This window comes from Perissodus microlepis, chromosome 12 (assembly GCF_051167445.1).
Source record: "Perissodus microlepis isolate ML-2025 ecotype Zambia chromosome 12, ASM5116744v1, whole genome shotgun sequence".
In the NCBI taxonomy this organism is placed as follows: Eukaryota; Metazoa; Chordata; class Actinopteri; order Cichliformes; family Cichlidae; genus Perissodus; species Perissodus microlepis.
Genome location: NC_140472.1, coordinates 14687507 through 14712132, shown reverse-complemented (window position 1 = coordinate 14712132; position 24626 = coordinate 14687507). Strand labels below are relative to the sequence as shown.

At 40.1% G+C, this 24626-nt stretch overlaps 2 protein-coding genes across 5 annotated transcripts in view; one reads left to right on the top strand and one right to left on the bottom strand.

Annotated features, from left to right (window-relative positions):
• Nucleotides 1-14219, top strand: part of hspb11 (heat shock protein, alpha-crystallin-related, b11) — a 20465-nt gene extending 6246 nt beyond the window's left edge. Inside the window, exons 5-6 of one of the 3 annotated variants that reach the window (XR_014801833.1) lie at nucleotides 51-10896; nucleotides 11027-14219. Coding sequence is in view for 2 of the 3 variants with exons in the window: in XM_084946774.1 (XP_084802900.1) it covers nucleotides 51-143 (93 nt within the window). In the remaining variant the exon portion in view is untranslated. Of the gene's footprint in view, nucleotides 1-50 lie in introns of all 3 variants that reach the window. The other 2 variants (XM_084946775.1, XM_084946774.1) reach the window with 2 other exon arrangements.
• On the bottom strand, nucleotides 7951-24626 carry lzts1 (leucine zipper, putative tumor suppressor 1). Of its 2 annotated transcripts, none has more exons than XM_084946768.1 (10): nucleotides 24408-24626; nucleotides 14289-14635; nucleotides 14057-14185; nucleotides 11576-11638; nucleotides 10978-11137; nucleotides 10481-10872; nucleotides 10186-10359; nucleotides 9931-10062; nucleotides 8788-8982; nucleotides 7951-8493 (listed from the first exon to the last, which is right to left on the bottom strand). In XM_084946768.1, exons 2-10 carry the CDS (start codon nucleotides 14517-14519, stop codon nucleotides 7951-7953), a joined length of 2019 nt encoding a protein of 672 aa, XP_084802894.1. In that variant the 5' UTR covers nucleotides 14520-14635; nucleotides 24408-24626. The 2 variants fall into 2 exon arrangements, with proteins under 2 accessions (XP_084802894.1, XP_084802893.1); XM_084946767.1 differs by lacking the exon at nucleotides 24408-24626 and adding an exon at nucleotides 16009-16371.

Here is a 24626-nt window from a genome sequence, read left to right as displayed (position 1 = left end):
TTTAATGAGAATTAATAAAGCCATGACTTGTCTTTATTTTTCTCTTTCAGCTAAATGGATGCAGTGCCACCCACCTTCGTTTCATCATCACCGCGGGATATGATCACTTTGTCTCAGTTCACAGAGTCAGTGTAAAAAATTAACACACATAATTAAAATTATTGTGTGTATAACATTTACGAGGTGTGATCATAAAGTTATGCGGCGAACCCATAAAAATCAAAAACCATACTTTATTTAAATTTGGCCTGACTTGAATTTCATTTTGGTTACACATTTGGTTTAGCCTAGAATGTACTCAGCTGGGAACTTGGATAGCTGGAGACCCAGGAGCTGAGTAGTTATTCCTGTTATACTTCTTTAACAAGTCTGTGTGGTTACAAGAATAAAAAAAATGACAGGCATTAAAACATCCACACAGACCCTCGCGCTAACCATCTGATGACAAAATTTACGTCACTCGGACCCTAGCGGACTCGTGGATACAGAATGTATAAAGCAGAATTTATTTTTCAGCAGAGGTAGGGCGTTTGCGGTCTGGTGATGGCGAGCTCTGTTGTCAAGTATGTAGTACAGACAGTCTGTAAGCCCCTCTTGCTTGTGTTGTTGTTGGTCAGTCAGCCAGCTGCGGAAAAGAGCGAAGTTCTAAAGTTCTAAAAACAGTGAAAAGTGTCCGCTGCACTGATTGTCTGTAGTTTTTGATCTTTGAAGTTTATTTCATGGTTTCTCCTGTTCCTGTTGAACTCCACCTTACCTATTCTAGCCCACCTCTGGTTCAGATCCAGAAGTGCACAAAAAGATGACCTTGAAGTCATGGATACTGAAATTTGAAGTGAAATCAGGCATACTTTTTATTTTCATGGGAGTTGTGCAACGTTGTGAGCTCATCACATGTATAAAAATAATACGACCATTTCTTTTTTTCATAAACATATACAGTCAGGTCCATAAATATTTGGACAGAGATGACTTTATTCTGATTGTGATTGTGTACATTACCACAATGAATTTTAAATGAAAATACTCAGATGCAGTTGAAGTGCAGACTTTCAGCTTTAATTCATTGCTTAAAAATGTGAGCAACTAAAGTGTTTTTTTTTTGTTTTTTTTTTTAACTCAATCTCTTCGTTCCAGACGCTCAAAAGTAGTTGGTCAAATTAAATAACTGAAAATAAAAGGTTAATTTCTAATACTTTGCTGACAATGACAGCTTGAAGTCTTAAACTCATGGACATCAGCAGATGCTGGGTTTCCTCCTTTTTAATACTGTGCCAGTCCTTTACTGCAGCAGCTTTCAGTTGCTGTTTGTTTGTGGGCCACATCTCCATTTGGATAATGTGGATACCCTCAAATGAAGGTGGAGAGTCTCCACATTATGTCCGTGTCCATTACAGAACTATAACTGGAATACGTTTCTGTAAACGGGTAAAAAAACAACGCTTGTGTCAGTGTCCAAATACATATGGACCTAACTGCATGACTTTGTGGTATTTCATTTTTAATTAAACAATAATTAAAAAAAAACATACACACACACGCATTATTTGACATAGCTGGGGAACTATGAATCTTCTTGGGATATGTTTGATAGAGAAAACATTTGAATGTATTTTTAAGCCTGCCTTATGATTAGGACATTTGTGTCAATTCATTTTCACAATTTTTGCTTATTTAATGTTATGGATTCACTAATGGGCCTTATTTTAAATCCTACATTTGACTGTTCCTGCCTATTTCACAAGCTGATAATAGGCAAAGCCTTGGAATAAAAGAGCCGGATGGTGATGAATGGTAGAATTACTTACAAAGGAAGTTTCTCTCTCTGTGTGAGAGATAGAATTAATTAAGTAATTTTGAGCAGCAGGGGCTTAAATTGGAATCCATACAGCCCGCCCACCACCCACCCCCATCCTCAGGAACAGAATTTGACATTGCCACAGACATTTATAACCATGGGCAACCTTGCTGGGGGGTTGGGGGACCAGATGGTTTCCCAGCCAACGAGTGAGTATCTAAAGACTCCAGGCCTGTTCACACAAAATATTCAAGCCACCTCTTCTACTTACTGTATATATCCTTTACACACACACAGTAACGCTTCCTCATAAACACTCATAAACCTATCTACCTCAGCTGCCATTTCAACATGTCGGTAGCAAAGGCTTCAGCAGAATGTGAGGACCCTTTGGGACTCCCTCCCCAATTACTTTTCTGACTGCACGAGGCTTGGGGATTTGCAGAGCCTGTGTTTGTTATAGCTTGGTCTGCATGCAGGGCCCTGAATAAACCAATAAAAATATGAAATAGTTGCCTGAATAACTGGCCTCCTGATAGTTTAGAGCAACTAATTGCTTAGGGGTATAGTTCGGATGGAGCACATTTGAGTATGTGAGTGTGTAATGAGTAATGAGGCCAAGGCAGAAACTGATACGGTGTTATTGACTCTTCTATTATTTACCAGTATGGAATATTTATTATATTTTTGAAAGTCAGGTTTGGACCGTGAAATGCAGTGCTTCAGAGTCATAGGAGTACATTTTTCCCTCCTCGGTAGTTCAGGTGTGAATTTTAATTCATATGTTTGCTTTAAAAATGTAACCAAAGAGCCTCGCTTTGCATGTTGAACAGGTCTGAAAAAGCTCCTCTGTGTTATTAATGAATTCAGGCCCTTTTGTGCTTGACTATCAGCCGATCAGAAGAAACACAGCAGGATATGAGTGCATTATTATCATGTCACTGCAGGGTAGGGCTAAATTATCACCCAGTCTACTGATGGCTGTCTAACTGCTGTTCAGTCATACTCAGACATCTGCTAGACCAGAACTGTATGTTCAGCTGAGTCTATAAAAAGAGATTGGATCCTCCCTGAAAACCCCTGTTCAGTAGATGATACAGCTGACAGAGGTCGATTTTTGTAAAATTATTAAAAGCCCACCATAAATATGTATGCATGCAATATATTTTTCAGTTAATTATCAGTTAAAACACATTAAAATGGCTACATTTCAAAATCACAGGAAAAACATTGCATTTTTTTATTGCAATTGTGTAAATATAGTTGATGTTTTGTATGTGGTTATTTTGAGGAAGAAATCCGCCACCCACCCCAGCTCTGTTATTTTCTTTCATGACAAACCAGCGACTCTGAGTTTCTTGTTATCTCTTCAGTGTGGTCCTCCATTCACGTTGGTGATGAAGCCACGCGCCCCGACAATGGGCCTTAATTTGATTTCAGTTCTGATTTGGTCTCATCAGCTCATTTATGACAGAAGCTGAGACACAACGAGCTGTTGTGAAAGGAAGGAAGTGGTATCAAAAGGCCGAAATTAGCTGATTAGATGGGAGAGGGAAACAATCTTCCTATTATTTAAGTCCAACAGGAATGGAGAATGATAGTGAAGAACTGACACTCATATTTATTTATGAGTTTAATTCTAGCAATTGCTCATCAAATTCACCCTTATGCAATTCAGTTGAGAAACATATTAAAAGATAGTTGTAGTAATGATTAAAAACAGGCATAATGGGAATTGGTGCTGCTTCTTTGGGAGATGGAGAAAGCTCTTTAATCTGTTTTCTGGCAAAATTAGTCTCACTAAACCGGTTTCCAAAGAAGCTGCCAGTGTGTGTATAACAAAGAAAGAAAAAAAAATCCAGCTCACATCTAATGTAATGTGCTGTCGTGATGCAAACCAGAATGCAGTATTGGGCCTCTCTGCAACTCCTACTGACCTTGCAGCGGCTGTCCCTTACCCCTACACCAGCCTGGGGGTGTGAAAAAGCTTTTGTACACTATGCTGATCCACCTGTCTCCATGCTGTCAGGCTGAGAAAAAGAAGAGCTGTCAGCATAGTACTCCTCAGACATCTCAACCATGCTTATTGAGTGGCTCCTCAGTGCCTTTGCTACGTAGCAGGGCTTCATAAATTACTGTCAAAAACCAGAATCATATTTAAAGCATGGATTTTCAGCCTAAACTATAGATGTGTTACATAATAAATATTGGGGCAGCGAGACTTCTGCTTCATATTTAAAGAGTTAATTTAACCCTTTAAACCCAAGAAAACCCACAGGTTTTTGTGACCTTATGAGACTTCTACATTATCAATGTATCAGATTAAAAGTTCCAGAGATGGTGGATCAATGCTTGTAAGCACGGGAACAGGAAGAAAACCTCTATTTACTGGCCATGATCTTCAGACATGAATATGGACACAATTCTGTAATAGGAAATTACTACAAGGACAAAGAGCAATTCCAGAAACCATCATCAATGAGCACAATTGTGGCTTCATCCAGAAATGCGAGTTTAAACTCTTCCATGGTGCCAGCCAGACAACATCTGTGAGACAGCGCTAAACCTTTCTGCATGTATTACAACAGCATGGCTCCATAGTAAAATAATACAGGGGCTAAATTAGCCTGTCTACAAACCAGACAGTCAGCCACTAAAAACATTTGGTGCATTATAGAATAAAAGCCAATAAACCAGGCTCCCAAACTGTTGAGCAAGGAAATTCATTGATCTAAAGCCTAAATGGAAAAACCCTGTGCTTTCAACACTACACCAGTTTGCCTCCTCAGTTTCCAAATAGAAACAGCTTAGACAAAAGCACTGGAGTGCTGAACTTTTCTAGACATTACACAGCAAAAAAGCACGAGAAAACACAGTCAGACTGAAGATTAAACAGTCTTTTACCTGCAAGGTCCTAATGCTTCTACGTGAGAATCAGGCAGGAGTATATGTCTGTTAAAGTCAAATGAAGTACGCTTTTTCTCCTGCGTGCTCTATCCAGCTGTCACCCTTGCCTAAACCAAGGGCGTGTCTTCATGTCTGCTACATTTGAAAAAAGGGCAACTCAGAACAATGATCAGACCTGATTCTCCCAACATTTTAGTTTAGTTCAGTTGAAAATATTGCCTTTCTGTTTTTATTTCAATTTCACAGCATTGGAAACACTGAAATGTCTTTGTAGAAGCAAAAGTCACTTTTGAATAATCTTGATTTCAAAATAGAGCACAAGAATTTTGTCAACATTACAAGTTATGATGCACAAAAGGCAACCATTTGCAACATGTTTGATTTGCTTTGCTAATCAGCTATGTTCATACTAACCCAGTATGAGTTAGTAAAGATTTTTGTCCATGATATGCAAGTTGCTCTGTGGCTTATTGATTTATTTTTGAAAATGGGGTTTCGAGCATCTTCTTAAAACCATTATCATAGCTGCAATGTCCACCATCCTTTTGTTACTTTCCTTGTTTCACCAGTTTCTGTGCCTAGGCTTAGAGTAAGGTACTTTGTATTGAGTGCCTACTGGTTACCAGAGATGGGCAGTAACGCGTTACTGTAATCCGATTACTTTTTTCAAGTAACGAGTAAAGTAAGGGATTACTATTGCAAAAACGGTAATTAGATTACCGTTACTTTCCCGTAGGAACGCTGCGTTACTGCGTTACTAAAACCGTGATTTTTTTGCAAGAATGTCTCATGACAGTGACGTAAGCGAGTGCGACGTTCGTGACAACAGCTGTGTGCAGATCAACAATGGATAATATATCGAGTGCGGGAGAGAGTATGAGCGTGCAGCGTTTAAAGTGTGGAAGTACTGACCTTATTTTGAGTTTGATTCCATAAAAAGTGACAAAAACATTAGCGTCCATTGTGCGTGGGAAGAAAACTTCTTTTTACAGCGAAAAAAACCCCTAAGCTTCCAAGCAAGCCCCGAGTGCGCTATGACGTAATGGGAAATTCACAGAGAAACTCGCGGATTCTTCCACTGACCGCTGCGGCACACCTGCACCAGGGTAAACCTCCGCCTACTCTGCTCTGCTCCTGTTTTACAGGTGAAAATAGAGAAACAGGACCGCTAGTCTGTGACTTTATTTATTTTCTGCTGTGTTTTACTTGCATCTATTTGAAAGAGTGAGTGTAAACACACACAAAAAAATATTTTATGTGCTGGAATGTGCAGAAAATAGGTTTAAATGTTAAACTAATTTATTCAAGTCAGAGAATGTTGCATATAATTAAATTTTTGCTTGATGCATAAAGTTAAAAGATTAAAACTAATAAAACAAGTTTTAAAAAGGGACTTTTCCATTTGATTACATTTTGTGATGGATTATGCAGAAAAAGTAGAATTGGCCTGACAGATCTATCGCTTTATTACCTATTCAGGTTGTAAATCGTGTTTTTAAAAAGTAACTAAGTAACTAAGTAATTAATTACTTTTGAAAATAAGTAATCAGTAAAGTAACGGGATTACTTTTTTGGGTAAGTAATCAGTAATTAGTTACTGATTACTTTTTTCAAGTAACTTGACCAACACTGCTGGTTACAGCCACCCAGCTTAGATTCCACTTAGTCTGTCTGCCTCCAAATCTTTCCTGACCTGCAGGTAGAATCATATATTCTGCCTCACTGTCTGTCTATGTTAGTGTTGAGCTTGGTGGAATAGTTAAACTTTTGCTTCACAAACTACTTTGCCCTTGTGGGAAGTGGAATAGCTCCAGAATATTAGAGCCAAATGGCTGGGACTGTAGCTAGGAAGGACTGTTTGCCTCCAGTGGGAGCATCGCCAGCTTACGCTTTCGCAAAGTTAGATGAACGGTTTAGATAGACATTACTGGAAAATTGCCCTTTTTTAAACTTCTAAAATATTTGCTTTTATTGTAGACTATCCAGCTCCCTTCAATCTGTCTCCTTCTCACAGAGCAGAAAATAGATGCCAACGTTTACACTTGGTGTCTGTTAGAGGTCTATATTGTACTTCATTAAGTTCTGGTTACTTCATTAAGTTCTGGAAAAATATGGGTGGGGTGTGGGCTGAGATGCCACTGGAGATCATCCATTGGATCTTTAAGGTGTAGTAATTTGCCGTGCATGTGGTTGCCACATATGAGGTAATGTTGTAGGTCTCTTACCTGTTTCCTAACAGGAAACTCCCAAGGCCTAACAAAAAGCAGCTTTTAACTAAAGGAGCAGGAGCACTCATCACTGCTTCCTTTGGCCCACAAAAATACCCTCAGCAAACGAGAAGACCAGATAAGCAGCGGCTGAAAATAATGAAGAACAGACACACATACACAGTCCTTCTTTTATCAGAGAGATGCACAGTGAACATTTTAATCCCTGCTTGTGTTTGTAGAATTGGCTGTAGTAAACAAATTTGAACAATTACATTTAAAAATATATATGTGTTCAGTGGACTGATGTATACATGATAACAGGACTCTATGTGACTTCTTTTCAGCAAAGTTTATCAGTGTAAATTTGCTAATCGCGCAAGTGAACTTTAAAGAGCTAGATGTATTAGTGCCACTGTTGTCTGTGTGTATATAGACCTCTCATTATACTGCAGAAGACTGACAATGCATGGCAGCTTAACATGACTTCATTATGTATTTTGTGGATTTCTTTTGTTACACCGTTGTCTCTAGAAAATAGCCACGATTTATAATTATGTATAGTTTTTGAAATGACTAATAAAAAATGCTTAAACTACATTCCAAGCTCAATCCCATTACGGATACAAAATGTGGGAGCGTAACAGTGAGATGGATTAATTAAGCAAATTAAAACAAAGAAGCCCAGACTCACAGTAGATGATATCTTTGTCATTTGGTCATGCTGGGAGAGACAGATGTTAAGCAGCTACCATGCTTATTGTGTATTGCCATCAGACATTAATCATGAAGGAAATAAGTCAGCTGAACATTAAGTGATCCTGTTAGACAGAAAAACAAACAACCCCCCCCCCCCGAATATTAAATAATTCAGTATTTACTTTTAAACAAGTGATAACACTGTCATCACCAAAAGCTATTCCGTCAAATAACTCTTTAAGCACACTAATTAGCAGTGAATGAACTCCAGTTGGGACGTTGCCTGAGACACAGAGACACAGAGACAGATAATTATCTACGGCTGAAAAAAGCAGTCAGTTTTCAAATCTCTGTGGCAATAACATCGTCATAAGTTTGTAACCCTGAGCTGTAGGCGACATCCATGCTTAGCTCTGTCCGGCTCTCCAGTTCTGCTGTCAGCTCCTTCAGGATCCTTTCCAGGTCGTGGTTCTTCCTGTGCATCTGCAGGTAGTTGATCTGGAGCTGTTTCTGATACCTTATAACTCTGTCTTTCTCCTTGTTCCACGTCTGCCTCTCCTGTTCAAAGCTGCTGGCTAGCCTCTTTTGAGCATTCTTCTCCTCCCGTAGCTGCTGCTTAAGTCTGTCCACCTCTCTTTGGAGGGATTCTGTGGAGGTGTGCTCATTGTTCTCTCCCTCTCGCCCCCGGTCTGTGGATTCTGAACCTTGGCTTTCCGAGGTCTGAGACGGGAAATGGGTTCTGACTTGCAAACTGTGCTGCAGCCTTTGCTCTTTGGCAGTGACTAGATCCTGTTTCATTCCTTGAATGTCTTTCTCCAGTTTGCCCACTTTCTCCCTCAGAAGATCTGCCTCATTCTTTTTGCGCTGGAGTTCATTTTGGCACACCTGAATTAAAAACGGAAAATTGTCAGAACCTAGGCAGCAGTTATAAGACTGTTGTGAGGGATGTAACAGGCTCTAATTATGCAAAGTGCCAAATAAGCTCACTTTTTAGGACTGTAATTAAGTGTGCTAAAACATGGAAATTGAAAACACTTAACTCAACATGCGCCAGTCAAATATAGCACATGATTGCAGGGATCCTTCCAAGCTATTGTCATATGAGCATTGTGTGAGCATTTTATGCACATGTCCGTGTCTCATCTCTGCAGTGGCGTAAACTGCAATCAGCAGACTAACCTCGATGTCTATGGTGCGGGAGTGAAGACTGTCCTCGTGGTTTTTGTTCTGTTTCTCCAGAATCTCCATTTTTACTGTTTTTTCCTTCAGCAATGCCCTGAGGCCGACTATCTCATTCAGCTTGTGGCTGACATCCGCTTGGCACTCTCTTAGCTGCTGTTTCAACAGTGAGATCTCTCCTGTCTTTTGGCACACCTACATTCAGACAAAAGACGATTATGAAGATGAAACTGTGAATTATCGTCTGTAAAGTAGGCAGTTAGGGAAACGTAAACACCTGCTTAGCCTCATGCTGTTTTAATATTGAATTGCCCCTTAATGTGTCTTTTTGTGGGTGTATTTGCCTCAAGATAGCATATACCCACAGTATTACGGATTCAACTGTAAATTTTGTTTTACAATTAGTCTTATAAAAATCTATAAAATTAGCACAGAAACCGTGAAAAAAAACATTAATACATTTCTCTGCCAGGAATGATTGTACGCATGAAAAGCAACACTTTCACGTGCCAAAGATTAACTGTAAAATAGATAGTTAATAAATAAGCTAATAAAATTCTGGACTCCTTGTAGCTATTTTTTTTCTTCACCTTAAATTGTTAAAGGCTTGTGTTCAAGAACTGTGTTCTCTAAGCTTAGTTTATCAGAGCAGATTCTTGCTGCTGATAAATGTTAGTGAGGGGTCTGGCGAGACTAAATCAGATTAGTGCAGCAACCAAACAATGAGGTGAAAGGTGCTGAAAAGCTTCTTGGAGTTGGAGTTGAAGGGAGCTGCAGAGTTGGTGATAATTCCCTTGGCAGCCTCTTTGATTGTTAATCATATATATAGAAAATCCATCAGCATTTCTCCCAAATTCTTAGGAGTTAAGTTTGCAGCTACTCACAATATAAACGTATCAATATGCACTACACTGAATGCAGTGCAAATGGCTTTCAGTTCAATTCAAGTCAATTCTTTCTTATAAGTGATAATGAAAAAGCATAAAACTATTCAAATAATGTTTCAGATATTCAAATGTTTTCTCTGGTGATGGAAGGATAGCTGGTATCCCACTTCAGCTCCATATCGTATTACACTGTTTTTCATGCTCCAAGCTTTCATGTCTAACTTACAGTATATCACATATATAACCCATGACTTACCTCCCACTGAGTTTCCTCGAGGGTCGGAGCTAGCTGTGTGCTCTCTGCCTCATAAGCCTTTAGTCTGAGCTCAATAAGCTCCTTCTCCCGAGTTAGCTTAGAGAAGTCTTCCTGAAGCCTTTCCTTCTCTGCCTGCACGAGAATGTATTTTTCCTTTCAATTATTCAAGTGGTCAAGTGTTACATGAAATATGGTTGGTAGGATAAAGATGACCCAGGAATACGTGGTTTTAAATAAAGGCAGACGAGGGCTGACCTGGAGCTGGCTGACTTGCAGCTGGAGTGCTTGCTGTGTTTTTGCAGCCATTTGGGACGCTTGGCGTAGCTTTGTGGAGCATCGCTCCTTCAGCCCTTCCATCTCTTCAGCACAGTACCTTTGTCTTTCCTCAAACAGCTGGCAGGTGTCTGTTTCCTTCTCCTCAAAACTCACCTGTTGCAAAGTGAAAGAGGCCTAATTACTAAGGAGTGTTCATATTCATCGTGATTAAGAGCACATGCTGGTTTTTATTTTTTATTAACCTCTACTTTTTGTTCACGTGACAGTTCTGTACCTGCAGCTCCTGTAGTTCACTTTCTCTCTCCAGCAGCTTTTGTTCCAAGCGTTCAATCAGTGACTCATCTGTAGTTATGGGAGACCGAATCCCACCTGCAGTTTCAGAGAGAGCGCTCGGCTCATCTGCAGAGAGTGGGGAGCCGGCGTCCTCATTAGCCTTAGATACCAACCCACTGCTGTTTAAATCAGCACCGTAACTACAGTCAAGGTTAGCGCTATTCCCGTTGACCCATGGAGGGAAATTGGGTTGTACTCCCTCGCTGAGGCTATTTGCAGGAGCGGAGCTGCCATCGCTGTGACTGACAGGGCCTGTGGAAGCACTTAGGCTGCCGCTGGTGCTGTGGGTGGGAAGGCTAGACATGGAGTTGCGTCCAGAGTCGGACAGAGTGCCTGAGGGGAAAGAGATAACATCGGGTACGTTCGTTTAATTTTTCATTCAACCCAAGCAAAATGTATTTTAAAGCATCAATCCATGCGTGAAATATAGACGAAAACCTGAAGTGTCCCGCTTGTCTCTAATATTTGGATTGCTTGCTTTCTTCAGAGGACAAAGGATGTGGTCCAGGCTGTTGTGGCCTGTCTCTGTGGATGAAGTCCTTGTGGGATTTACGCACTTGAAGGCAGTGGAACGGACCGATGACTTCTCAGCAGAAGTCTAGAAGAGTGAAATGGCACACAGTCAGGGCTCTTCTTCCCTACTTTTGTATTTATATTCACTGGGTTCCTCTTAGTTAACATCACAGCCAAAAGCAAGTCCTTTTTCACAGAAGTATAAAGGGCTGAGGATGAGTCACATTCTTAAACTTAAAAATCATAATGACTGGCTTTACATAGATAAATATTGTCACATGCTGGAAGTCCGTACAAATGAAAGGGATAGATTTTTTTGTGTGTGTCTTTTCATATTAGAAATAGAACCACTGAAGCGTGCAGAATTGCTTCTCTACAAGCTGCCGGTATTAAAAGACACACAGCAGTAGTTGCAAGTAAAATTCACCAGACTGTCAAAAAAGGGAAAACTCATTTCAAAGATGAACTTATACTCCACATGCCCCATCTGGGCTGTCCAAGAATGTCACAAGCAGTGCCATACCTTCGCTTCTTTCTGTCCTCTTTTCCTTCCTTCTGCATCCCATATCTCTCCTCCATGTGCTGTCTGAGGGAAGATGAATAGCCCTTTTCAGTGATATTAATAATATGAGCTATTGCTGAAGTGTAAGAGGTAAAGCTTGTGAACTCAGCATTCTTTCACACTGACTTCATGGCTGGGATGCCTTTCCTTATGTTTTCTTTCTTTCTATCTCTCAAATTCTCTTTGGCCCTTGATCCCTCGCTTTATTTATATTTTTCCTTAGTCTGTGCTGTCTACTTAAATCCCGCCCTTCCTCCTCCTCAAGGTAGCCAAGCCCCGTCCATGAGGCCTAAAAACCTATAGAAGACGATGCTGTTTGCTTTGGTATTCTTGGCACAGAGAAGACTTTTCTGAAAAGATCAAGGCACCCTTAGGTCATTAATCTGGGAGGGAGTGATTAATAAGCTGGGAAGGTCCTACACAGGTTATGAGGAATAGCTGCTACTTATTAAACTACCTGCTGTGCATGTTTTATCCTCCACTTCGCTGTGAGGTTGTTAAAGTCTATTTCAGCTACTCAGCATGACTTCTTAATGGTTGTCAGGATAACCATAGCAACTGTTCCAGTTAAGGAAAGCACAGTGAAGCTACATTTTTTATAAGGGCATGAAAATACAGTACATCATGATCTCAATTAATATCTAAATGTATTACTTTAAACTTATTTGCTTGATGTTGTGGGTTGTCAAAGATGAACGCAGCAGCATCTAGGATTGGAAACTAAAGACATATGAAACTGTGTTAGAGTTTAATTCTTTTTTATGATGGCCAACAGCAAGGGGGTCTCTTTTTGAGAAACAAAAGCAGACTGGGCAAAAGTCAAATCCAGTCTTTGCTTGTGACTTTGCCTGCTTGGACTTGATAAACCATAGACTGACATCACAATGGCTCCATCCATCTTCCACACAGGAGCCTATGACATATACAGTCATGTATAAAATTACGTTTTTCACAGGACTCTATGCAGTCTACGTAAACCCTTACTGCTTCTGTAGGAATTATGAGAGTAATTAGCAGTCAGGTGATGCTAATGAAATATACTCTATTAATTTACCATCAGCTCAAGTGTGGGTGCCTCTATAAAAGCAGAATTTTTAGTGTAAATGCTCCAGAACAGCAAGTATCAGCAATGATCTCAGTAAAACTATTTTTGTTGCCCATCTTTATGGAATGGGTTATAAGGCCACAATCTGAAGTCTGTCATTATACAGTGAGAAAGATTATTTACAAGTGCAAAACATTCAGGACAACTGTTGGTCGTAACAGGAGCGGAGGAGGAGGAACAGGAGAGGATCTTCCACACCTCCAGGTCAAAATGTTTGGCCATAATGCACAGCATAATGTTTGTTGAAAACAGAACACAACATTTCAGCCCAAACACCTCATAAGATCTGTTAAACACAGTGGTGGAGGGCTCATTATTTGGGCTTCTTTCTTTTGTTCTTTTTCTTCAGTAATTGAGGGCATGCAACAGGAAAATGACCCCAAGCATGGCAGCAACTTTTCAACAGAATGGCTGAAAAAGAAAAGAAGTCCAGACCTCAACCTAATTGAAATGCTGTGACGGGACCTTAAGAGAACTGTGTATAAACGAATGAGCTGAAGCAATGTTGAAAAGCAGAGTGGACCAGAAATCCTCCACAACAAGTGGAAAATGATTACTTCAGGTTGTTGCTGTTAAAGGTCTTTCTACAAGCTACTGAGTCACAGTTTACCCCGTTTTTCCATGGACTGCATAGAGTCCTGTGAAAACTTTCTTTTTCACCTGACTGTGAAAAAGAACTCAGCTAGCAACCAGTTAGCGTCATGCTGGAGGGAGCTGCCAGCCTGACTGTGTCTGATGTATAAACTGTATAAAAGAATGAGATAGCTGCTGTAATTTCAATTAAGTGGATTGTGGGCAGTGGCTGTGAAGCCTGTGGGCACCATCGTCTTGGATATATTGATCACCTTGGATTAGAGGATGGAGCCGAAGAGGAAAGATGGTCGAATCTGACTGAAAATCAATCATTACATTAGCCAAGCTCTGCTTTATTCTTTATAATAAACAATGCAAGACCTATAACATGAAGCTAGTCAAGGAAACCATACATCTATTAGAAAAAGGTAATAAATTACCATAAGCTAAATTCTAGATCAGGTTCTTTTTGCCACCTGCTGGCCATATGAAAAATGCAAGCCCAAGGGACATCTTTCCCTAAATTAGCCCCACCTTTCATAAACATGGGCTATATCTGCTACTTTATTTACAGTTTTTTTGTTGTTTTTGTAGCCTTGAGCACTAACTTGTAGGTGTCTGATTGCCTAGCAACAGCTGTAATGAGAAACAGCTGGAATAAATTGGTAAATTTTTTTGTGCTTAACCTTTTAAATCTTGTCTTATATTCTAAGAATAGCATGATTAAGCATGGAGGAAGAAAACGACAACAACACCAGGCTCACCTTCTCAGTCACATTTCCAGACATGAGCAGCAGTTTTGGTTGCATCTGCCCATCAGATTTCCCATTTCTGTTTACCTGTCCCTCCGCTGATCTCTCTCTGTGGTGCGTTGACCTCGGTTTATTGCTTACCTTGTGTGAAACAAAATAAATCTGTTACCCCAAAGCACCGTTGCATGTTCTAATTTTTTCATTCTCACATGCCACCAAAAAACCCCAAAACATGTCATCTCACCTTAATATAAAAAAAATCTTCGCTTCTTCCAGACCTTGAGTGGGAGAGGCCTTTGGAGGGATGACTGGAGGATGAGGAGCCCTGAGTGAAGCCGCACTTCAGTAACCCGTCAAGATTGCAACCTCCACTCCTTCTGTGGCTGCTTGTTCCCTCCTTTAACCTGTGCTGAGATGCCTTGCAGTGTTTGCTGCTGAGGCTGTTGTCATTGAGGACACTGCTGACGCTACCCATGGTCCTGTAGGCAAACGCACGGGCGAGATGCAGCTAAAGTCTAAATGGTGAGGTTACACTGAAGTAAGGGAAAGGTACATCTCGTGACCCCACGGAGGTTCTGTCAGTGGCTTCATCTGTGAAACGAGAAAAGGATAAACATAAATGATGCACAGTATCATTAAACAGAAGATTTTTGTTCCATGGAAAGGATACAGCCTTATTTTAGTTACTCAACTCATAGTTTACTTTTGATGCGTATCACTGTTGTTTAATTGCTGTTCAGTCTATTGTGCAGTGTTGAAGCAGGTGTTTAAATTTGCAAAGCAAACAAAGTGAAAAAAAAGTGTCTATCTTGGCACTCTGCCTGGCTGTGTATGTTTAGATTTATGACTCAGCCGTTAAATTTGACAAATAACCCTTTGGGTGCCCTTCCTCTAAACAAACTGGCAATTAGACTACTTATTGCCTTCTCAACAATTGGCTGGGGCTGCCATCTGAATATCATTTTCTATTTGCTATTGTTTTGGAACATATTACAGATAGACCGGCAGCAATTATGAAATAAAGATTAAGTGCACAGAACCTATGTGAATTTATGTAGTTAACATTTTTAATTACAGTCTACGTTATGAGTGTGACTGTGCAGTTGTCCTCATTTTCCTCGCCTTCTTTCAAAGATAACCAGACCCCAGATGTTGCTATCATGCTCTCTAACCCACAAGGGAAAAGTCCCCTCGGCAGCAGATAAAGGGCTCCTAGAACCACATGGTCCTGAGCTTTTAAGCATTTAATAATGGCCACAGCAACAAAGCCTGTGACTAATGACCTCCTATAAGTTATATATATCTAAGCTATTGCATTTGGCTTGAGTTTAATTCATAATTTATGGTTGCCCTCCAGTGTTTGTAAGGAAACTAACTCTCATTGTACTGTTTCTGAGATGCCTCATAGGGAGTGCTGATCAAGGCTGTGACTTTTTATTCAACCCTAAAACAAAAGTAAGGGAATTAAGACATTTAAAAAAATGTTTTTAAAATCAACAAGACACCAACTGACACAGAGTGGCATGCATACAGAAGAACAAAAGTATTTGGGCTTATAGCAGAAAAGAAATATTTTTTGATCAGTCTAGATGGATACAAGAAAGGAAAGCACATCCAGAAATACACAAAGACCACTAATAATAAGAGACATCTTCAGCACTGCTTCAGTTTTGATTCTCAGTTTTGTTCAGGATAAAATTCTAAGTATATTCTACAAACTAAACATATACTGAAAATGTTGAATAATGGATAATGATGGTAAATTCGTACTCGCAAGAGTCTAAAGCGAGGCAGTCCTGTGCACCACTGTAGTAAAGAGTCTCTGACATGCCTGTGTCTGCTGCTGTTTTATTGTCCCTGAGTGACTGCTGCTAAATCTAAACTCTAGCCTTCACCATCACTCTCAGATATTAGCATCTACCGCTGACATGGGACTGATGTAATGAACAATAGATTTTACTTACTGCCAAGTCAAACTAAACATCCATCTCTAGCAAGGCCGCTGCAGAGTCATCTATCCAGTCCCGAAGAAAACAAAAAAGCAGACATGTGTACGTCTCTGTGCGCGCGGGTGTGTGCATGTGTGTGTGTGTATGAACGAACAAGCAGCAAATGCAAACACTATCACCACGGCCAGGGTCTGCTAACTGTTTGTGAAGGGGGTGGATCTTCCTGCTTTTCTTTTCAGCCTGTAACCGGCTTTGCATCATAACTGACATGTAAATTCAAGTGTGTGTATGTGTGTTGTTGGACCTCCCACTCCTCTCAGGGGATCCAGTGTACAACATGTGCTCCATAGAACTGGCGTGTGCCGCTCAAGTGATTAACTCTCAGCCTTCACAAAAGATCTTTTACACTCCCCCCCTTCACAGTGCACCTCCCTCCACTCTGCACAATCACCCGCAGACACCCCGTTTGTGCATCCACTAACTGTGTTATGCCCATTCATCCTTCCCTCTCTCCTTTTTTTCCATCAGTCCCTCCCTCATCCATCCGTCCCACTTGGTGCCCTGCACCCACCCTGAATAAACAACAGTTCATCTTAAGGAGAAAAAAAGGCGCTCGCCCTCTGTCTTTTGGCTCTTTGTCTGTTGAAGTGTGCCTTCTTTGTGTGGACTCTTCTGTGCCAGTTGATGTATTCTCTCCAAACAGCCCAGGACCATATTTGACTGTTAAATAAATGACTAGTCCTCAAAATAAGAGCGCTGGAGAGCATCGGTTTTAGAGCGATTTACCACCATTCTGCCTTTATGCTGTTTGTTCAGGCATACACCCACAGACCCACTCTTTCACACACACCTTTGCGTGTCAACACAAATTGCACACACTCTCACAGTGTCATTGCTGGAGTCCAGCTCTCTCTAAGGCAGTAAAGCATTCAGCATCCCACAGAGCCCAGACTGTTGACAAAAACCCTTGTGGATGAAATACAATCAAGCCCGGCAACAGGAAAATATACAAGGCACTGTGATCCACATAGCAAAAAACAACAACAAGGGAGAAGATATGGCCTTTCTCTGCAACTGACAAAACAAGTTTAAATCTTACAACCCAAGTAAACATATACTTTGTGTTAATGTGAGGAAGCAGAGTGCTTTGCTATGCATCTAGACAGAACACAGCAGATTTACTGATACTGATAATGTGAAACAAAAATCAATGTGACAAAAATCACTTGTTTAAAATTGAACTAATAGCGTGCTGTGCAAAGAAGCAAAGCTCTATACTATGGGCTCTGGATGTGCAGACAGAATTGCAGAAAAGTGAGTCATATTGCATCATACTGTCTGAAACCTTTCACCATAAAGTGTTTTCACAGTCTTTTTGCTCTTTATGTAATAATATACAATATTTCTGTTGATGTGCCATAATTTTTTTCAGCGAGGCTATTCACTCATGCTTTCAGCTGGCTGCCATTGTTCCTCAGTTAGTCGTGTTCAGACCCTGAAGCCTGCTTTCTGAACAATGATCCTGACATTTTACTTTTGTTACTACTGACATGGTACTCAGAACTGATCAATTTCACGTCTGTTTGACGCAAATATAGCAATTTGAAAATCTTTTCATTGCCCCTTCATTCGAAAAATTTAATAAGCAATATAAACAGTTGATTCCACAGCCTTTGAGGGGACAGCGTGATTTAAGACCTCTGGTGTGTTGGGACTGGGGAGTGTGAGTGTGTGTGGATGCATGCAGATATCTAATCACATATCTGACTGCCTGCATGTTTTTCAGTGTCTGCACAAAAGAGTGTTGTGCACTCGCTTATTGTGTGTGTCTCTGTGTGCAGGCAGGGGATGATGTGTGTGTGTGTGTGAGCGTGGGCGCTGTGTCATCTAACCCCAGCTGACCTGCTTGACACAAAGCCCTACCCCGCACAGGACCAGCTGACACTACACACCCCTATTCCCCACCCCCCACTCCCCCACCCGAAAACACACTCACACATACATACACACACACACACACTCACAGAGCATAGCCAATCCATTAGCCCAGCCAATGGCAGGCAGCAGTAAGTGTGTTATAAACATCCAGGATTTATACCTGTCTCACAATGACCATGAAACTCTCCTCTGTTCTCACTGTACCTCTACACTGCCACTGTGCCAGATGGCATCTTTTTAATTCTCACTCTTTTTATGGTAATTTCTAACAGATGCATGGCTAATCTCTCCGGTTCACTATATGTTTTTTTAGGTCATTCTTGAGCAGCTTATTTTTCTTTGTTCTCTTGTGCATTCAACATCATCAATCTCATTTGTTTTCCTTACATTTCAGAGCCCAGCGTACTTAAAGTAAATTTTAAGCTACTAGTTCTAACTACTGTTTTGCTTTGCGTAAGGCTAAAATTCATTTAAGTATTTGTTGTTTGAGGCTTTTAATGTAAGTTAAGCTAACTTGAATTAACTTAAACATTTGAACAAAACAAGTATTATTTTACCTAATTTACAGGTGTTTTTTTTAAATGATTGAATTAAACATGAAGTGGTCAAAGGGTGAGATATTTTGATATTTGGTCATTTGTATGACTATCAATTCAAAAATACTTCCCAGAATGCAATGCTCAACAATATCTTAAACCCGTCATCTGAACAAAGGCTACAGTTTGAAATACAGCATTTCTATTCTATTCATGTTACATCACTACTTTTTTGGAGACATGTAAGGACACCATACAGAGTATCAAGAACAACAGAAGATTTATACAACAATTTACACAGAATATAAATTATTACTAAATAATGTACAAAATCTGCAGTTGTTGTTCTCTACCAGTAAAGTTTAGAGATGGACCGATCCGATATTACGTATCGGTATCGGTCCGATACTGACCTAAATTACTGGATCGGATATCGGAGAGAAATATGTAGTCCGATCCGAAGTATCACAAAATCACCTCACAAAACTTGGCGTAACCCAGCTCAGCGCATCGGAGCAGTATGTGTCACGTGATAGAGCGGCTGTTGGCGGTCTGTTGGAGCATTTGGAGCCTGGATACATGCTTCCTAACCGCAGCATTTCATCTCGGCGAAAACTATCCCAGATAAGTAAAGCAAGTGTGTAAGTTCATCCTTGAATGTTTGCATAGTATTTCCACATTAAGCTTAACAACTGATATGTTGAGCCACAGCTGGACTGACCATCGGAGTTCCATATTGAGGTGAAAAGGAAGCGATTTGTCCCATGCTTCAGCTAGAATTAAAAAATAGACACAAAGCTGGAGTTATTCCGTCTTTGCTGCTCAGTTGCATCTACTTCTTTCATTCACTCCCCCTCCCTCTCCTGTTATTACTTCAAACATGAAACTGATCAATGATCAGCTGATCGGCTTTTCTGCCGCAAGTCCCGTCTTTCTTGTTTGTTTATCGCCCACTTTGCGCTAGAAAGAGGACACCAGCGGATAAACAACAGCAGCGCGTTTAAGGGTGAAAAGCTGTTGTTAAAATTTATTTAATATTACTTTCTAGTATCAGCTGATGTTTGCTGGTCATGATATCCGTTTGGATATGTGAGAGGGAAACATGAAGATGAAACCAGGAGATGTCCTTACTGAATCATCAGAGCTGAGCAGGTGATGGAGAAACAGGTTTACCTTTTAGGTGACATGAATGAGTTGAAGGGAAGTTATGAGACAAATAACACCAGGATCCTTTTCTACGTAGCTGACGGCTGGTAACTGTGCAGGGGCGGCTCTAGCAAAGTTTTGCCAGGGTAGGGCATTAACAGGAAAAGGGGGGCACAAAGAAATATTTTTCTTTATTATGTCATTTAAAAACTTTGAATAAATAATTATCTGAATCTTACAACAAAAGTGGTCACCTGATTAAATGTATAGAAATCCATTATTGTATATAGTAACTAATAAGTCTAATATACACCCTAGGAAGCTATAGTACTTTTTCCTTTGGGAAGGTACCATCTGTGCAGTCTGCAATTCTGTTGAAGAAAGATGTTGAATCTATTTAAATATTGTAGAAAAATAATTGATTTCTGTGCATTTGTTTTACATTGCATTAAATTAAAGTTGATTACATCAATTAAGGGCGGGGGTGGTTCCCTAATTTTTGCTGGGAGTTGGCAACCCTATTAGTTAGGTTGCTTAATATTTCCACTAAGTACTCTTTAAAATACCAGATTAGGGAGGATGGTGTAGGTTTAAATTTATTAAATTGATCAGTGTTGCTGAACTATAAAATGTTTTGGGTGGAGTGTATTTTTTGCATACAGGTATAGCAGAATAGCTTCAGTGTCTTGTTTTTTTAAACTTGCGTATGAACTTATACAAAATACAGCAAGATATTTATAAAAAGAAGTTTTATTGATTACAAAATACACTGTATCGGATTCATATCGGTATCGGCAGATATCCAAATTTATGATATTGGAATCGGTATCGGACATTAAAAAGTGGTATCGTGCCATCTCTAGTAAAGTTATTATGCTCAAATTTGTATGCATGTAATTTTTAATCTTAACTTTTAATTAAAAAAAATGGAGATGCATGCAAACGCATACTATTTTAGCAAAAACTCATTTGTTACACAGCATGCATGCCGGCTTATCGGTGTATATTAAACCAGATTGTGATTTTACAGTCAGTATATGTCACTGAGCTTACTGTAGGTTTCCCCATGAGGAGCAGTAAAATGATAAATGAATTATGCTAAAGGCTTTAGTGTGTCCCAACTTTTTACCTGTAAAATGTGGATTGCACTTTTATTGCTTCCAGCCACGTCAGTCTAAATGAATCTTTATAGCCTACGGTTCGATCCTCTGAATGCAAAATGATGAATGCGCTGCTCACAGTGTGATGTAACGCATTAGATAACTGGAATCAATCTTTGGCTCACACTAAGTAAATAATGGTTCACAGACAATGAAATGGACATTCCTATTATCCCAACATGACAGTGAAAATTAAAATCACCAATTACGGTGCGAAGAGAAGAAGACACAGTTTACATATGACAGCTGAGTATTTCACAGAGACTAATCGGTGCATAGGTTGAATTATTGAAAAGTAATACTCTTTCTCTGTCATTCTCTGAAGGCTGTCAAGGCCTCAGTCTCTCTCTCTCTCTCTCTCTCACACACACACACACACACTCACACACACACACACGCACTTTCTCTATCTTGTGTCTTTCTCACAAGACTGAGTTGTGGGGATGAGTAATGTGGCCTCCAGCAGAACATCAACTGGGAATGAAGTGTGGAACAGAGACGGTCATCTATCTTTCACTTTCACTGCTAACACATCTATCTACTGACCAAGCACACAGGCACACACACACACATACGCGCGCACACACACACACACACACACACACACACACACACACACACACACACACACACGATGACATCCAATAGCAGCTAATTGGGTAATCCTTTTAGTGCATTGTAAAGGAGATCGAGCATGAATAGGGCTTCAATGCTGAAGTGCAGAATACCAGACACTCATTACTGCCCCGAAGTAGGGAGATGGAATACCAGGCACAGAGAGAGGCACAAGCAGAAAGAGAAAGACTCTGACTTGGAAGGACTGTGTGTGCGTGAGAGAAGGGTATTTATTCTGTGCAGCTAACATTGCATTATCCATTGACAACTACTGTATTGCCCAGCATACAGCCCATGTATCCTCTGTTTGAGATATAAGGGTCAGGATACAGAAAGAGGTTTAATTATGAATAATAAAAGTAAACAATTTTTGCACATTAATGTGATCTCAGTGTCTCCTTTTGGCAACCAGGCAACTTTGACTAGAGCTCAGCTTTTAGTGAGACCCCCCAGCCCGAAATTAGATTGCATTCAGATGCTATTATGTGCATCCAAATGAGACATTAGGTCAACCAAACCATCAACCTCCATGTGTTTTAATAGATAAGGAGGTCGTCTGCACTATTCATTGGCTCTGTATGGCTGGCCAACTACTGTTCTTGTAGTGTGTGCATTTGCATAACCTTGGCAGTTGGAGTGTAGGGGAAAATGTATTTTTAATGGAGTCTAAATGGGAACCTTTAGTGCCGCGACAAGCATGGAAACTAATGCTCATGAATTCAAGAAGTCCTAAAATTAAATATCTCAAATGTCCTTTTATATTTCCTTATTGAGCTGCATCCGCCCATACTCGATTGGTTATTACCTTACAATGCGTTTCTGCACCTTTTTGTTGCAATACCTCAAACATGCGCAGTGCCATGGAACCAGTCCAAAAAAGGTTTTAAAGACTTGCATGCATCTTCTGTTAGATAGCTCTTATCAAAGTCCAGCTCAGCTGTCATAAAATATTAACTTCTCTGGCTTTTATTCCTCTCTAAAAACAGCAACTGAAAATGTAACAAATGGAAGCGTTTTTTTAGACGTTCTGAATTATTGCTCACCCATTACTCGCACATATACTTTTTCCATTACTTGTCACCCTGTCCCATTTGTGTGTGATATGACAGCCTTTTTATTATAAAACTCAAATTTGATCGATTGCCATAAAAGCTTTGTTGCGATGCTGTTTGCACATTAACGGAGGATTCGGAAAAAGACTTCATGGTTATGGTCAGAAATATAGAAGTCACACCGGCTAATACATTTTACTAGTGTCAGATCAGTTATTTTGTTCTGGTGTTATAAAGGTGTTATAACGCCTCATCAGGCTATATTTTGTATCAATGATAGGGCATGAGAACTTTCAGTATATAGATGTTTGGATTTCTCACATTGTCACACACACTTATTACGATATATCTTAGTTTAAGAGAGGATAACATGTATAGGTAGGTAGAAAAGAATGAGGCCTTTCCTGGCACTGAAGCCTGATGACCCCCAAAAGCTGAATACTCAATGATAAGATTGTCATTCTTGAGCATAACTGCCTCCCATCCTCCTAATCTTCTGTGGCTGTGCGCGTGTGTGTGGATGGTGTAATGTGGGAGTAAGAGGAAGTAAGGAGGAAGACACAATGAGCTCACTTTAAGGGGGTCTATATCATCCCAAAAGCAGCTGGATATATTTGCTGCAGGCGATACCTGTGCTCAGCTCCAAAATAAAGGCCCTTGACCTTGTTTTGCTACTTTGTTCGTTACAGGGAAACTTTCTTTCAGCAGTCTGACTTGGGATAATTGGGAAGAGCCATAAGTTGACATTCATCTGCTGTTTACTTCTAAACAGAAACAGTTTTATTCCTGAAAAGTTGACTACTGTGGATGTTGGAATGTTGGGTTGCCGTGCTTCTTTGGCAGAGCCTTCATTCACGAGTGGATGCTGTTATATAGGTATCTAGGACAGTTATTTTAAGAAGCATCTCCTTTAGCAGGTCATGACAGCTTCAAATGATTGTCACACGGTAATGAGCAAAGCATTAGTTATTGAAAAAAGGCAAAAAACAACCCAAAACAGAATCATCTGTCAAGTCAAGATATTTACATAAAAAATGATCTCTGCTGTGCACATAGAAAACAAACAAACAAACATCTCAGCCAGTGAAATGACAGGGAACTGTCTATTCCCATTTCTTTTTTACTCTCACATTCCTTGGTACAATTCCTCCCCTGTGTTTTTCTCCACACAATAATTTGGTACAAACAAAGCTGAACATGCCTGTACAAGTGCCCTATACTTACCCACTCACCTTGTCACCTGCACAATGTACAAGAATTCATGTTCTCAGCAGGTCTCAACACATATCTCACTGTACGCGAGTGTGACAGAAACTGGGAGTTGGCGAAACAGCTCTCCTTCATGTGTTACAATTAATTGTATAAAAGAAACAGAGCAATATTTAGGAACCATGGGTTGGTGGGGGGTTACTTTAGGTAATCACTGGGTGGGGAATACACTTGAAAATCATGTTGAAAACACCTATAACTACCAGCTTAGCCTTCAGGGGTATTTATATCCCAGGAGTTGTTGTGCTTATATCAAATCAAACCTCACGCTGGTCCCTATTATTTTATGCTTTTTTTAAAACAATGGTTTGCCCAGTAATGGCTGAGCTGAATGAAAAGAGCACGAGTGGCAGTTTTCTGGGTCGAAATCAGACATTTCATTTATAGCCAGTGTTTCCTCATGCACAGAGATGATTTCATTTTAAAATTCAGTTTGCATTTAACAAGCAAAAGCCTTGGACTGCTTCCATGCATAGAAACTTTGGAATTATTATTAATGTTAGCTTTAATTTGGTATGATCATAAAATGATCCTAGTTTGCCTTACTTAAACTTTGCAAATTGCACACTTAAATAAGGAGGAATCTGCTTGTATCCTGCATGAACTGCAAGGCTTTGAGCCTCGCACAAGTCTCTGCCATCATTTCAGATCTAGTCAGAAAGCCATGCTGTCTTTGAGTACCTGTAGTGGTGACTTACCTCCATTATTCCTTGCCTCCACAGTCTCAGTCACTTCTGCTTTTGCCCTGTCTCCCCAAGCTTTGTGATCTATGAGCAAACCATCCTTAGCCGAACACTGGCAGGGCCGGTGTGGGGAAAAAAGTGATGTCTGCTTTTGTTGTTTGAGGTCTCTTAGGTTCCTTTCCTCAAACCTCTTCAATACCTGGAACACTCAGTCCGTCCCGTCTCCCATACTCT